The following is a 15,252-nucleotide window of genomic DNA, read 5'->3' as shown; positions in this document are numbered from 1 at the left end:
GCATCAACGTGAGGGGATCTGTGTGCGCGTGAGGGGAGCTGGTGTGTGTTTGGGGGGGGTCCGGCGAGGCCAAAGCACTGAGCCTGCCGCGAGGGAGGGCTCCTGCGAGGCTGCGGCTGCCGTTGCTGTCTCGGCTTGGACCGGTGAGGTGAAGCAGAGTTGGTGGGTGATGCTTCAGCGTGGCCGAGATGAGGCTGGAGCTCAGCGACACAGAGTTGTCTGCTCGGTGCCTGTGAGCGAAGCTGGCTGGAAATACCTGCGTGGTGGGGGGATCCTGCTGGCAGCGTAGGCAGGCTGCTGTGAGTTATTGAGGGGAATTAATGTGCTGCTTGTGGAAGTTCTTGCTAGGATATTTTTTCTTAAGCTGGGGTCCTGCTTTTCCTGGGCTCTGGACCATGGAAGTGTGTGGAAGCCGTTCTCCAATGCTTCCCATAAAGGAGGATAACGATTGTCATCTATCTGGGGGAGATGCTGAATCTTCACAGGCCGTGCAGTCCTTGGTGTCTCTGGTTGTTTAAGCCGGAAAACATATTTCTCCTGTCTCTCCATGTCACAGCATCTGCTCTTGTGTCGGTTTGAGATCATTCCTCACCTGCTGCCAGCCCACCAGCCAAGGTGCTAAAATAAAGATAACAGGGCAGCCTGCTATCTCAGCTTGCAGCCTCTGTTTGCATCTGATGTTCATCTACCAGCAATCCAGCTTCCCCCGGGCAATTTGGCAAAGCCGCCACCCTCCGCGCTCTCCTCCTCGCTGCTCCAGAGGGGCTTTGCCATACTTGCGTGGAGCAGCCGGATGGATTTGTGGCTCTGGCTTTGGCGTTGGAGCAGTGCAGAGAGGAGCAGCCGCTTCCCCCCCCGGCCCCAGCGCGGGGCAGGGGACAAGCTCAGGGGAACGCTCTGTGCTGGCGCGGCTTTCTCCAACCCCTCAGCCCTCACAGGAGTTATTTCCCCCTGAAGTTGTGCTGAACGCTGTCTCTTTAGCGGGTTTGCAAGCTCTTCCCTGTAGCTGCTACAACTGATGCTTTGGTCCTCCTTATTCCTTGGGGAGCAGAAAAGCATCGTGATGTGCCCGGGCACCGGGATGAAGTGCTGAGCTCCGAGCTCTGCACCGGCCTGGGGAGCCTCTGGTCTTGGCTCTGGGTAGGGTAGTGGGAGCAGCAGCGTTCCCACCCTGGGAAAATGGGGGAGAAGCGGGGAGGGAAGGGCCCGTGGGTTCCCCAGCACCACCGGTGGGTGGAAGGGGCCGTGGGGTGGGACACAGCGGGGCTGCGGTCGGAGGAGCCTGGAGGTGTGATGGATGTAGCCCCTCCAGCCCTGGGTATCTGCAAAGGGATTCGGGTCCGTCGCAGCCAGCAGCCCAGCACGGTCTCACCTCCGGTCGGCCGGGGCTTGGGAGGAAAAGGCGGCTTTGAAAATTGGTGAGAAGAGAGCTTTTTAGTGAAACCTTAATCCCCTCCAGAGAGCTCTCCCTAATCCTCGGTAATGTGCTGTTCAAAAGCGCTCTTTCAAAGGAACAATTGCACTTCTCGCTGTTGTATCTCTCCTTCCCCGAGGAACTGCCCAAAGGTGTTCCTTGCTGACTGTTTCCTCTCATTTTTCTCTGATAAATACAATTAATTCCTTTAAAATATAATGGAAGGAGCAATTTCCTCAGCAGGTAGTGGTGAATCTGGCTGATTGATTTGGAGAGATTTCTGCTGTCAAGGACTTATTTTCACTTTATTCCTTCCCCCCCCCTCCCTGGAGGCGAACCGCAGCCTTTTCCCCCAATAACCAAACTTAACACTTTGAAATCAAACCTCTTAAACGTGGAGGAGGGAGATATTGTAGGGAACGAACAACTCAATTTCTTTCAAGAAACCTTTTTTTTTTTATTTATTTTTTTTTATTACGAAGATCCCTGGCCACGACATGGGCTGTTTCCTGCGGCCACAGCCCTGATTACGGGGGTGGAAGTTTAAACTAACTCTGTTAATAACTTCTGAATATGCTGCAAGAGCAGGGAAGTCTCCCAGGGTTAAGAGGTCACGGAGTGGGATAGCTTGGGGAAAAAAAAAATAAATAAAAATGTATGTCTGTTGAACTGCTGCAGCATCTTCTTTGCCCGGCCACAGGAGCCGTGAGGAAGGTGGAGCAGAGGTGGAGCAGGCTGACTGATGCTCCTTGGCCTCTCTGCTCGATTCTGCAGCGTTTCAGGGTAGAAAACCAGGATTTAGAGAGTGCTTGGGACATCACCAGCTCCCTCGGCTGCCTGCCAGCCCGCAGTGACCGTGTCACATGCAGCTCCATATTCACCTTGCTCTGACTTGGTTTATTTTTAATTTCTCCAGCGAGTTGATACCTTGTTCCTTCCAGCTTCTGGCCCGGTCCTGGCCGTGTTTCACCGGGGTTTGCACGTGGGTGCAGCATTCCCGGCTTGCGGGGTTGGCTGTGCTGGAGCCGGCAGTGCCTGCCGGCGTGTGAGCCTGTGCCCGGGGCAGGGTGGAGACTTGGATTTGTTGTTTGCTCCCCTTGACGTTGGAAACAACAAAATCCCAAGTCTTCCAGCCTGCCCCAGGGCTGAAGGATGTGCAGGTGGCGAAGGGTGGTCCGGAGAGCGTCACCGGAGCTGCCCTGGGGAGAGAGAAGGGGAGAGGGGTGACGTTTGGGCACCCGCCCTCCCCTCTGGGTCTGCGCGTGCCCCTGTGTGGCCCCCGCGCGGGGTCAGGCTGGGTCCGGCTGACGCACCCGGGCTTGCACCCGTGGGTGCACGAGGGGCTGTGTCACCTGCAGCAAACCCCAGCGGGTCTCTGATGTGCACCGGGAGAGGGGCCCAGGGTGCCAGAGGGGTTTCGTGGCCCTTGGCCACCGCTGGCAGAGGTGACACAGCGGTTGTGCCCAACGTCCCCCCGCAGTGCCAGCGATGGGTCTGAGCCCCAGCTCGGCTCTGAGCTCCTGTTTGGGAGCCCAGGCTGTCGCTGGACTGCTCCAGCCCCGTCTCTGCAGGGACGGAGGAGAAGCCTCCCGCGCTCCTGATGCCGCTCCGGGAAGGGCATCTGCTTCTGGCAGGCTTTGTGGCGCTGGGATGTTCGGTCCTGGTTTTCCTGGGTGCCCTGGTGGGAATATCCCTATCCTTGCTGCCTTGGTTTCCCTGGCTCGTGAGACTGCTCCTCCGTGAAGGTTATTGCTGCTTTTTTTTTTAATCCTAGCAGACAGAGCAGATAGATGGTGAAATACGGAGCAGTCAAGGCCGCTGCCGTGCGGATTTGGGGCTGCCGTGGTCTCCCGGCCCAGCGCGACCCTGGAGATAAGCCCTCGGCGCTCGGACCAAGGGGAGCAGGCGCCGGGCTGGGTGGGAAAGCAAAGTGCAAGGAGACGCAGGAGCCGTGCTCACGGGGCCGGAGCAAGGGAGGGGAGCGTCCCTCGACCCCCTTCAGCCGCGCTGGTGAAACGCCGCCGCCGCTGTGTGCGACGGTTCCAGCAGTGCAAAGTACAGAGCACCCCGTTGCACGGCGCACGTGCGCCCCGTTGCACGCCCCGTTGCACGGCACGCCCCCTGTGCACCCCGTGCGTGTCCCGTAGACCCCATCGCACGCTTTGCACGCCCCGTCAGCCACCTCGTCGCACACACACCCCCCCCCCAGCTCACCTGGGGGCTGGTTGTCCATCCTCCCCGGCTGGTGGAGTGACGTGCGGGAATTCGCGGCAGCTCCGGGCTGCTCCTGCCCGGCCGGAGCACGGCATGAGGAGCCGTGCAGGGAGGCCGAAGCATTTGCACGGGGACAGCCCCCGCCACGCACGCTGCCTCCCCGCTGGACCACGTCCCCCTCCCGCTTTAGGAAGCGGAGCTTTGCTAGAAAGCGAGTTCCAGGGGACGCAACGCGGGGTGCGCGTCACCATCCCTGCGGCATCACCCGGGTCAGACCCCCCCCCCCCCCCCCGGGCCAGAGCGGCGAGGGGTGCCGGAGCGGGGTGCCCCCAGCTCTGCAGGCGCCCCCGAACTCGGGGTGCGGGCAGCTGCCAGACTCCGGGAGTCTTAACAGCGAGAGCGGCCTGGCGATAGGCTGCCCTCGGCGACGGCTCCGGGCGGCAGCTGGCGAAGGGACAAGGCCGCGGCGTGGCTGGGCCTGGCCTGGCTGCACCGGGCCCGGGCATGGGGCTGTGGTGGGGCCGTACCCGCCGGGGGGGGCAGAGGGGCCAGCGCACCAACTCAGGATCCGGCCCCGGAGAAAAGCAAAACCAGGCCGCGCCGCCGAGCGCCGTGCCGCGCTTTGCGCTGGTCTGCGTGCACACACGTGTGCGCGTACACACACCCCCCGAGGCTGCAGAGCCCCCTCTGCCCCCGGCCCGCGCGCACCAGCACGCGTGCGAAGCAGGCGGCAAGCGGCAGCGTCGCGCGCACACCTGTCCCCCCGCGCGCTCGCGCGACGTGCGGGTAGCTGGGATATGAGGCGCGCGGGCGGCAGCGTGTAAAATGCCGCGTGCGGGTGTGCAATGCACGACTAGGTCTGTGTGGGTTCCCGTGGCACGCCCAGCTGGCGGGGGCTGCGCCGGGTGCGGGCAACGCTCAGTTGGTGAGGATGGTGCACGTGTGGGTGCGCGCGTGCGTCTGCGCGCTCGCGTGTGTCTGTGTGGGTGTGTGCGCACGCGTGTGGGTGCGTGTGGGTGCGTGTATACCTGTGCGTGCATGCCAGCATACCTGTACGCCTGGTTTTCTGTGTGCGCGTGTCCGTCCGTGTGTGTATACGTGTGTGTACGTGTGTATATGTGTGTGTACGTGTGTGTACGTGTGTGTGTACATGTGTGTGTCCGTGTGTGTATACGTGTGTGTATGTGTGTCCGTGTGTGTACGTGTGTATATGTGTGTGTATGTGTGTGTGTACGTGTGTGTACACGTGTGTCCGTCTGTGTATACGTGTGTGTACACGTGTGTGTACGTGTGTGTATACGTGTGTACACGTGTGTATATGTGTACACCTGTGTGTGCATACGTGTGCACACATGTGTGTATATGTGTGTGTACACGTGTCTGTCTGTGTGTATACAAGTGTGTACACATGTGTGTGCGTGTGTGTACACCTGTGTGCATGTATACGTGCGTGCACGTGTGTCTACATGCGTGTACACGTGTGTCTATGTGTGTGTACACGTGTGTGTACGTGTGTGTGTACGTGTGTGTCCGTGTGTGTGTATATGTGTGTGTCCATGTGTGTATACGTGTGTGTACACGTGTGTATACGTGTGTGTATGTGTGTACACGTGTGTCCATCTGTGTATACGTGTGTGTACACATGTGTGTGTACGTGTGTGTATATGTGTGTACATGTGTGTATGTGTACACCTGTGTGTGTGCATACGTGTGCACACGTGTGTGTATATGTGTGTGCACACGTGTGTGTATATGTGTGTGTACACGTGTCTGTGTGTATACGTGTGTACACGTGTGTGTGCATGTATACGTGCGTGCACACGTGTGTCTACATGCGTGTACACGTGTGTCTATGTGTACACGTGTCTATGTATACACGTGTGTGTGCGTGTGTATACGTATGTCCATCCGTGTGCACACGTGTGTGTGTATGTGTGTACGTGTGCACACGTGTGTGTGTGTCCATCCGTGTGTGTGTGCACACGTGTGTGTATACGTGTGTGTATACGTGTGTACATGTGTGTGCACACGTGTGTGTATACGTGTGTGCACACACGGGTCCCTCCGTTCGCGCGCGCGCCCCCAGCCCCGCCGCGTGCGCATGCGCAGAGTTCCCCATCCCGGTTCTCCCGCCACCGCCCGAATGCGCATGCGCAGACTCCCGCCCAGCACCTCCGCCCCTCCGGGTCGCGCGCGCATGCGCAGTGGGCGTTTCCTGCCCGGCGGCGGCAGCGTTGGGGCGGGCGGCGGCTGAGGGGAACCCCGCGACCCTCCGGGCCCCGCCGGACCCCGCAGCCATGAGCGCTCCGGGCCGCGGGATGCGGTTCGCGGAGAGTCAGCTGCGGCGGCACGGTTGGCGGCGAGGTGGGGGCCGGCCTGGAGTTCCCCCATTCCGCGGTCTCCGGCGTGTCCCGCCATCGCTTGGCCCTCCCTGAGCGGCCCCGGCGGCTCCCCAGGCCCCGGCGGCTCCCCAGGCCCCGGCGGTTCCCCAGGCCCCGGCGGCTCCCCAGACCCCGGCTGTTCCCCAGGCCCCGGCGGCTCCCCAGGCCCCGGCGGCTCCCCAGGCCCCGGCGGCTCCCCAGGCCCCGGCGGCTCCCCAGGCCCCGGCCCCCCCCCCGCCCCGGTCTCTGTCCCTCCCCGCTCTCACGGCTCGCCCCCGGCCGTCCCCAGCCCCTTTCCCGTGGGAGCGTGGCTCGGCCTCGCGTGTCACACACCCCCCCCCCCCCCCCACTCTCGGTCTCGCAGCAGCCCCAGTCCCCGGTGGCTTCCCCCGGGCGCGGGGTCTCTGGGGGAGCCGCTGCGGCGAGTGACGGCTGCCCTTGTTCCCAGGGCAGGGGCTGGGGAAGCGGGAGGACGGCATCGCCGAGGCCATCCGGGTGAAGGTGAAGTGTGACACGGCGGGGGTGAGTGCAGCCCCCCCCCCGCCCCGCGGGGGCTCGGCCCCACCAGCCGCCGCCAGCCGCAGCCGTTTCGGTGGTTCCTCTGCACCCCACAGGTGGGACACGACGTGGCGGAGCCGTTCTCCTTCCACTGGTGGGACCACGTCTTCAACAAGGCAGCTGCCAACATCGCCGTGGAGGCCGGGAAGGTAGGGGAGGGCTGGGGGGGTGGCAAGGGGGCACCCCGGTCAGGTCGGGATGGGGTTGAAGGCAGGGGGAGGGTTTTGGGGTCCCTTTTGCATTGCCGCTATATGTCGCTGCAGCCCCTAACAGCGCACAGCACCTTGCGTGGGGGGGCGAGGTGCTGCTGGAAGGGGCGAAGCCCCTCGGGCAAAACACTCCCGAGCCCTTTGCGCCTCTGTCCCCTCAGGATGGCATCTCCATGAAGACGCTTTCCGAGCAGGGAGTCACGATCAGCAATAAGAAGCCCCGCAAGGCTGGCAGCACCGGTAGCATGGTGTACGGCCGCTTCGTGAAGGTAACCAGCCCTGGGGACGCGGCTCGAGGAGCAGCTGGTGTCTTTGTGAAGGCTGCGGTGAACTCCGCACCCCTCCTTGCAGCACAGCCTCCCCAGCCCATCGCTGCTGTGGCCCCCAGGGCCCCCTTTTCCTTGTCCCCCTTTCTCACAGCCCCTCTGCCTCTCCCCGCTGCAGGCAGCCACGCTCACAGCATGCGGGGAGGAGTCCGTGAAGCTGCCCACCGGCTCAGAGAGCAGCGAGGAGGAGGAAGAGGGGAAGCTGGACCTGTCTTCGGCCAGGAGGCGAGGCTGGGGCAGCGGTGCATGCCCTGTGCCCACGATGCGGGAGTGGGGAGTGACAAGTGCTGCGAGGGGGAGCCCCGGTCCAGACCGCGCTCCCCCCCCATGCCAGTGCTGGGGGTGACGCGTCCTGTCTGTGTCCTGCAGGCTGACGGATGAGGAACTGATGCGAGCGTGCGGGGGTCGCACGGCACACAAGTAAGTGGTGGGGGCTGCGCGGTTGGGTTCTCCCCTCCTGGCACAGGCTTTCGAGCAGGCTGGGGGCACGTTCCCTGCCAGGGAGGTGCCGGACCCCCGCTGCCCACGGTCGTTGCAGGGGTGCCCGTCACGGCCTGACTATGAGTGCCAAGCTGGCGCGCCTGGAGGAGCAGGAACGAGCTTTCCTGGCCACGTACCGGCACAAGGAGCGGCAGCGTGAGCCCCCAGAGAGCAGCAGCCCCCCAGGAGAGAGGCAGGAAAAAAAGAAGAAGAAAAAAAGGAAACAGTCCAGGGATGGAGCTGATCCCGAGGTGCTGCAGGGCCAGGAGCCAAGTGGAGAAGAGGAGGTGGCAGGAGAGGAAGGGAAGGCGACAAAGAGGAAGAAGAAGAAGCAGGAGGAGGAGGATGAAGAACAGCCAGTTGAGACAAAGAAGAAGAAGGAGAAGAAAAAGAAGCAGCAGAAGAAAAAGGAGGATGACAAAGAAGAGCCGGCTGAGACAGAGGTACCTCTAGAAGACACAGATGGGCCAGGCCAGGCTGGGCACAGCCCCAGGAAGAAGAAGAGGAAGAAGAGGAAGAGGGAGCCAGAGTGATCAAGGGCCAAGGCTGCCATGCTGCGTAGCTGCCACTACCACCTGGCTGTGAGGGTCCTGATCCTGCCCGCTGGTGCTGATGGGTGCCCAAGGGTGCTCCGGGCTCTTCCCAGGTGGAGCTCAGCGCTGTGGCCCAGCTGTGTGTTCACTGCCGCGGGACGCTGGCTGGTCTGGAGCTGGATCGAGCTTCATTTCCATCCCCGAGCCTTCCCTCCGTCGGGGTGACCCCAGTTCCCACCAGGCCCTGGGACAGGGACCCGTTTGCCATGGGTCTGTCGCAGAGGGACACAAGGGGATGGACCCCACAGACTATTGACATTTTTTTTTTTAAGGGCACAAATAAATCTTTATTGCAGTGAAACTATCCTGAAGTGCAAAATACGTGGTAGACCCGATCGCGTCTACGCCTAGAAGCACTCGGATTAGGTAGCAACCCCAAACAGAGCCAGCCTGGCAGCCACCCCGTCGGTCCCAAGCTCCGGGGGGGCTTTGGTCTGCAATGAACCTCGATCCCACTGGGTAGGACTGGAGCCCACCGAGGTGCTGAGCATCTTTTAGCAGAGAGCTGCGGCTTTGGCAGAATTAGGCCCTGATCTGCTGTGCCAAAGCCTAGCCCAGCACCCCCAGCCCCTGCTGAGCCCCGGCCCTAGGTCAGCTGCAGGACGCAGTCTGTCTCAGGGTACGGTGGCAGGTTTAAAGCGTATTTCTCCTGGAGCGCGGCGGGCACAAACCTACCCCCGAGGAAGTGGTAGCGGCCAGTAAAATGCATTGCGGCCTTCTTGGGCGCCGTGAGCGAGATGAGCATGTCGGGCTGGAGACCGTCCGCCTTCCCCTTCTCCACGTCCCAGCCTGCAACAAGCGCCGGGGCCAGGCTGGAGCCAGGAACACCCTGGCCAGGCACCTTCCTGCAGCGGGTCCGGCCATTACTCACCTGAGGGGATGTCGATGCTGGCGATGGGCACCGTGATACGCTCGAGGGTGCTGAGGATGCTGCCAAAGGGCTCCCGCACTGCTCCCTTGAAGCTGAACCCGAAAATTGCATCCACCACCAGGCCGTAGAGCTCATCGATGAGCGCAGCCTGCGGCGGGGAAAGCAGCGGGTGAAAACCAGCCCCCGGCAGAGCTCCGAGGGCGGCTGCTCCCTAGCTGGGGGGCTGCTCCTCACCTCAGCCGGGAACTCGGGGAGGAAGGGGATGTCCATCTTCTGGCACTGGGTGGTCAGACCTTCAAACAGCGGCTTGCTGGGGCGCTTGGGGTAGTACACGGTCGGCTCGTAGCCCTGCAAGAGCAGGAGGGATCTGAACAGCGCTCTGGCACCAGGAGCAGCCAGAGGAGCGGGACCCCCAAAGCTCACGGGGACGAGCACCCTCCCCAGGGGGAGCACGCAGCCGCCTGCGTGGGAGACTCACAAACATCTTCAGGTGCCGGGCGCAGACCAAGCCATCGCCGCCGTTGTTCCCCGGCCCGCACACGACCAGCACGGCGGGCCGGCTCGTGGTGAAGGAGCTGGGTGGGTAGGCCTGGCACGGGACAGGAGGCGTAGGGTTATGCTGAGGATGCAGCTGTGCCACGGGGACCCCCCCCGGGGACCCCCCCCCCACCTCTCGTGTGCCCACCTTGGCGATGGCGGTGGCGCAGCTCAGCCCCGCCAGCTCCATCAGCTGGTCCACGCTGAACTTGTACTCGGTGAAGAGCTCCTGGTCGATGGCCTGGGCCTCCTCCTGCCTGGGGAGGGAGGAACGCACCCCTGGGGACCTCTGCGGGGTCAGGGCCGGCCTGGGGGGCACCTCTGAGCCCCCCCGACTGTGCAAAGCACCAGCGAGTGTGGAAGGAGGGGGGGGGACACGACAGGGTCCAGCTCCCCGTGCCGAGCCCCCCCCCCCGTGCACCTCTGCACCCCGATGTGTCCTGCCCGACCCCTCTGCACCCCGATGTGTCCTGCCCGACCCCCTCTGCAGCCCCCCCCCCCCCCCCCCGGTGCCCCTCTGCACCCTGTTAACCCCCCATCGCACCCTTCCTGCACCCTGCGGACCCCCCAAAACATCCCCCGCACCCTGTAGCACCCTTCGGACACCCCCGCAATTTCCAGCCCCCCCCCCCCGCCCCTTTAACCGCCGCCAGCGCCGCCCCCGGGTCCCCGCACGGCCCCGCCGCAGCCGTACCCGAGGAAGCGGAGCCCCCGCGGGCCGGGCGCCGCGCTGGGCCCGTGCATGGCGCGGTGGGGGAGGCACCGGGCCCGGGCCCAGCTCCGCTCCCAGCACCAGCCCCGGCTCGGGCAGCGCCCGCCCGCCCGCGCCCCCGCCGCCACCAGCAGCCCCAGCCCCAGCAGCGCCCGCGGGGTCGGCATGCGGCGGGCACGGCCCGGCCCGGCTCGGAGCTCGGCACGGAGCGCGGCCTGGAGTACGGCCCGGCCCGGCCCGGAGCGCGGCCTGGAGCACGGCCCGGCCCGGCCCGGCTCGGAGCACGGCCCGGAGCTCGGCACGGAGCGCGGCCTGGAGCACGGCCCGGCCCAGCACGGAGCAGGCGCAGGCGCAAGCCCGGGGCGGAGCGCCCATCCCCGTGCCGCGGGGCGGTGCCAGGCTCGGAGCCCGCGGTCCATCGAATCGCCCCCCCCCCCCCCCCCCCCCGGCCCCAGCACGGAACGGAGGACGGCAAAGGACCGGATTTAAAACCGTGTTGGTTCAAACACCGGGAACGGGCTCCGGCCCTGCCCCGGGGGACGCCCGGACGCTGCTGTCCGGTCCCGCTGCCGCCCCCCCCCCCCCGCCCCGTGGGGAGCGGCCATCACCGTGGCGTCCGCCACCGTCAGACGAGGCTGCAGACGAGGGACAGCATCCTGCTCCCCGTGCGGGGCTCCCGGCAGCCGGCGGCGTCAGCAGCGGGGTCATCGGCGGGGCTGGGAGGCAGCGGCGAGGCCACCGAGGCGTTACGGGGTGTGGGGGTGCCGGGAGGGGTGCAGAACGGGGGGGGGGGGGGGGGGGGGGGTCATACAGGGGTGCTTGAATCCACCCTCAGATCGGCTGCCCCGTCTCTCGGGCCGGGGTTTGGGCTTGGCTACCAGGGGCCAAAATCCCAAGCCCCCGTGGTTTTGGGCTTGGGGACGCGGGCGTTGCAAGGAGCGGGGGGTCCCAAGCCCTGCCGGGAGGGGGGTCTCCATCCATCAACCCTCCCCTCGGAGGACACTCCGGAGCCCAGAACACCCGCCCGCTCCCTTGCCCCGTTCAGTGCATCCACCTACCGCTCCAGGGTCCTCAGCCCGAGGGTTTGGTGGTCGCGACGCCCTGTGAAACGCAGCGTGAGAGCCGCAGCCCTCGGCTCGCTGGGGGAGCGAAGCTCCGGTTGTGTTCGGTACTTACCCGTGGCGTGGCGTGGCAGGGCCAGGCGCGGGCGGATGGTGTTCGGGTTACTGGGAGCAAAGCGGAGACGGCTCACGTGGAGGTGATGGAGAGCACCCGTGTGACAAACTCTCCCCTATCACGTCGTTGCCGAACCCTCCCCGAATTCCGGTTTGAATTACCCCAAGCGCGCTCCCCAGAATTACGCGTCTTTTAAAATCTCTGGATTTTCACCTTTAACCACAACAAGTCCCCAGGGCGATGCCACTCGCTGCGTTACATTTGCTGCTAATGCAAGGGTGTGTGGGTGCAAGGAGCTGTATCGGGGTGCCCCCCCCCCTCGCCCACCCACCTACTAGCGTGGGGCTGACTGCGACACCCTGGAGCCGTGCTGGGACCATCCTCATCCTCCCCAGAGGTGTCCAGGCGGCCGCGTGGGTCGTGGGGCTCCGGTGCGGGGCTGTCAGCCAGGGCTGCTCCTGTGCCTCCAGGGAGGAAGGGCAAATAGGCAGGAGTCCGGTACCCGACCGTGCCGAAGCCTTGGCTGCGGCAGAAATCATCTGTATGGCTCAACCAAATTGTCTGGGTTTTAGTTTGCACCCTCTTACCTGAACGCCCAGGACGTGCTCCCAGCACAGACGCGTACTGCTTGTCCCCAGCCTGGGCTTTCCCCCCGGAGGACCTGGGATGGAAGGAAGATTTATCTCACGGGTGATGCTGGGAACTCATCCCTGGAGAAAGGAGGGACAGGACGGCAGCTTTCCTACTCACACCTTGCTCCCCCGTGGCCGTGTCCCGCTGGCGTGGGGCAGCGTGGAGCAAAACCGCAGCTGGCTGGGGTCCTGCTAGGATGGAGGAACGGCCTGGGGTTACACGGCGTGTCCCTCTGCCCACCAGCCCCTATCTGGGGTCTCAGTCCCCAGCCCCCCCCCCCCCCCCCGATCTGCCCCACGCCCCCGGGGTGACGCTCACCAGGGCTGGGGCGGGCACCCAGCCACCCCCTCGGGAGAGGCGGCCGTGGAGACGGAGCTGGTGCTGGATGGCGTCGGTGAGCTTGTGCACGACCCGCTCCCGAGCGGCTCTGGGGATGTCCTGTGGAGGAGAGAGCCTGCGCGGGCTGGGCCGAGGGGGTCTGCCCCCCCAGGGCTGGGGCGGTCGCCCCGTGATGCATGGGAGGGTTTCCCTGGTGTGCTTTACCTGGCAGTGGGAAAGCAAAGTCAGGGCCTCCTTGTAGTGCCCGATGGCTTTCTGGGGGTCTCCCAGGTGGAAGCAGGCTGCTCCCAGCCCCTCGCGCGCTTGCCACTGCCCCTGCACGTCCCCTGGGAGGTGAAGGGCAGCGTCGGTGCTGGCCCGGCGCGTCGCAGCCGAGGTCCCAAGGAGGGAGCATCGCCGATGCCCTTTGGATCCGGCGCACGCCTGGCTCGACTCTGCTTGGCAGCAGAGCTCCCAGCGCAGGGACGATTTACCTGCGCCTCCCCTTACCCGAGTCCCGGAAGGCTTGCAAGGCGTGCAGGTAGTTCTCTGCGGCAGCCTCGTGGCTCCCGAGCCGGCTGCAGGCGTACGCCAGGTTACTGAAGCACTGCCCCTGCGCCCTCCGATTCCCTAGAGCGCCTGGAATTGGGAACACGGATTCCATCCCAAGCCGGCACATCCAGCAAAGCCGAGAGCGAGAGATACCCGTGTGACCTACTGTGCAGCGCCGCCGCTCGCCGGTGCCAGCCCAGGGCCGTGCCGAAGCTGCGGAGGGCGTTGTGGGCAGCACCCAGGTTCTGCAGCAGCGCGGCCTCCCTACGCCGGTCTGGCTCGCCGCCGCAGAGGGCAAGGGCCTGCTCGAAGCTCTCGGCAGCCAGGGAGAAGATGCGGAGCTGGGAGTAGCCGAGGCCGATGTCGTTGTAGAGTTTCCCTGCGGGGCAGAGAGGAAAAGCTGGGTGCGGGCGCCGCTCCCCCCCCCCCCCACCAGGCACCGAGAGGAAAAGGTGCGGCACGGCGTTACCTCGCAGGGTTGGGTCGGGGATGCTCTCGCAGAGCGAGCGGCACTGGGCGAGGACCCCCGTGATCTCCGCTGCCCTGAACCGTCGGCTCTGCAGCATGGAACCGCTCGCCCTGCTCAGAGCCACCGCGGCAGCTTCGGGACTCGCAGCCGCCGCGTAGGTCCGGGCGGCGTCCAGGAAACAACGCGCAGCTCGCGCCGGCTCCCGCATCCCCAGGTAGCAGCAGCCCATCTGCACGCGGGTCCCTGCCCGGCCGCCAGCCTGCGCCGCGCGGTCGTGGCCGGCAGCTTTGCCGAAATGCTCCAGAGCCTTCGGAAAGTCCCGGAGTCCTTCGTGAGCTGCTCCGATGTTGAAATAAAGGTCCCCCAAGCGCTCCCCGCTCTCTCCCTCCGAGGGCTGGGACTGGAGGAGGAACTCAAGGCCCTTTTTGGGCTTCCCGGTCTCCACGTAGGCAGCCCCCAGGTTGAAGGCACAAACCCTGCGGAGCCGGGGGCTCATCTCGTCCCCGGAGAGCAGAAGCGCCTTCCTGAAGCACCCCACCGCCTCCCGCTTGTCGCCCAGCGCCAGCGCCCAGCGCCCGGCTCGTGTGAGCCCCTCGATCTCGGCTGCCCGCCCCGCCGCCTCGTCCCCTCTCTCCTGAGCATCTTCCTCAGCCTCGGGCTTCTTCGCTTTCTTGCGGCTCTTCTTCCTCACCGCAGGGGCTGCCGGCGCCGCGGGCTGCGCTCCCGGGTTAGCAGCCTCCTCCGAAGCCATGGGCGGCGCGGGCAACCTGCCTGCGAGAGAGAGAGAGAGAGATGCAGCAGGCAGCCCGAGCCGGCCCAGTCCTGGGATTTCTTGAAACAAGCAGTGTTATTTTCTATTATTTAAAAAAAAAAAAAAAAAATTAGGAAAGTCTTGTAGCCTGTTTGATGCTAAATTCTCTCCCTGGGGGGGGAGAAAGGGGGATTTCCTGGGGTGTCTTTCTGGGAGGCAGAATAACCGGTTGCACGCGCTTACTGTTTGTTCTTTCGGTGCAAAGGGTGCTGAGAGCGGGGAGGGAAGGGGCACGGCATTACCACCGCCTCCAGCCGCGTTGCAGCTGCAAACCGCCGCTCTCCAGACAGGGACGGAGGGTGTCCGAAGGGCTTCCAAGTCCTGCCAGCGCGGGGCTGCCTGGAAAGCCGCCTGGAACGGGTCGCAGCCCCCCGGACGATGGATGCCGGTGCCTGGTGCTGGAGCACAGACGGCTTCTGAGTGCCAAGAAAGCGTCGGGATCGCGCGTGGCACGCACAAACCGGGACAAAGCCAGGTCTCCTCCTGGGGAAGGCGCGTTCCCGCAATGGCCCGGTTGGCTCCGGTTTCATCTCCGTCACCGGCGCGGTGTACAGTGCCATGGCAACTTGGATCGGCAGCACCGGCGTGAACCGTGGGATGGATGGCACCACCAGCCCCTCGCTGTGCCGGCGAGCTCCTGGCGGACTTGTTTAATGGGGGAGCACGTTCGTGGTTTGGAGCAGGTTGACGTAGCGAGGGCGAAGGGGCGCGTCCTGGCTCTGGCGCAGGCCTGACCCCTCGGTACCGCCGGGGCTGGGGACCCCCAGCAGCCCCCGCCCGGGTGGGCAGACCCTGGTGGGACCTGGGCGTGCGGCTGGCAGCCGGGTGCCCTGGTGCGCGGGTCCCCTGGTGTGCTGAGCCTCCGGCACTCTGGGGGTGTGCCCCGTGCGTGTGCCCACCCCCTGCACCCCAGCATGCCCCCATGCCCCCCTGGGCTCGCCTTGCACCCTGGTGCATGCCCACCCCTTGCACCCACGGGCTGTCCCCGCACCCTGCTG

The 15,252-nt window shown here is 64.9% G+C and overlaps 3 protein-coding genes across 3 annotated transcripts; 1 reads left to right on the top strand and 2 right to left on the bottom strand.

The window, feature by feature from the left end:
• The first annotated feature begins 5,840 nt into the window (after nucleotides 1-5,840).
• On the top strand, nucleotides 5,841-8,476 carry GPATCH4 (G-patch domain containing 4). The gene is made up of 7 exons (XM_075737128.1): nucleotides 5,841-5,992; nucleotides 6,458-6,531; nucleotides 6,624-6,716; nucleotides 6,938-7,045; nucleotides 7,221-7,333; nucleotides 7,478-7,522; nucleotides 7,641-8,476. Exons 1-7 carry the CDS (start codon nucleotides 5,926-5,928, stop codon nucleotides 8,113-8,115), a joined length of 975 nt encoding a protein of 324 aa, XP_075593243.1. The 5' UTR covers nucleotides 5,841-5,925; the 3' UTR covers nucleotides 8,116-8,476.
• On the bottom strand, nucleotides 8,434-10,495 carry NAXE (NAD(P)HX epimerase). Its single transcript, XM_075737129.1, has 6 exons — nucleotides 10,278-10,495; nucleotides 9,732-9,840; nucleotides 9,525-9,635; nucleotides 9,281-9,394; nucleotides 9,047-9,194; nucleotides 8,434-8,964 (listed from the first exon to the last, which is right to left on the bottom strand). The coding sequence occupies exons 1-6, from the start codon at nucleotides 10,460-10,462 to the stop codon at nucleotides 8,762-8,764; spliced, it is 870 nt and encodes a 289-aa protein (XP_075593244.1). The 5' UTR covers nucleotides 10,463-10,495; the 3' UTR covers nucleotides 8,434-8,761.
• Nucleotides 10,496-10,920: 425 nt separating this feature from the next.
• Nucleotides 10,921-14,812, bottom strand: TTC24 (tetratricopeptide repeat domain 24). The gene is made up of 9 exons (XM_075736936.1): nucleotides 14,438-14,812; nucleotides 13,444-14,214; nucleotides 13,141-13,353; nucleotides 12,933-13,061; nucleotides 12,648-12,769; nucleotides 12,423-12,542; nucleotides 12,059-12,132; nucleotides 11,354-11,521; nucleotides 10,921-11,011 (listed from the first exon to the last, which is right to left on the bottom strand). Exons 2-9 carry the CDS (start codon nucleotides 14,192-14,194, stop codon nucleotides 10,921-10,923), a joined length of 1,668 nt encoding a protein of 555 aa, XP_075593051.1. The 5' UTR covers nucleotides 14,195-14,214; nucleotides 14,438-14,812.
• Between the last annotated feature and the right edge of the window lie 440 nt (nucleotides 14,813-15,252).

Source organism: Balearica regulorum, chromosome 28 (assembly GCF_011004875.1).
Source record: "Balearica regulorum gibbericeps isolate bBalReg1 chromosome 28, bBalReg1.pri, whole genome shotgun sequence".
NCBI lineage: Eukaryota > Metazoa > Chordata > Aves > Gruiformes > Gruidae > Balearica > Balearica regulorum.
This window is presented reverse-complemented; position numbering and strand designations above follow the sequence as displayed.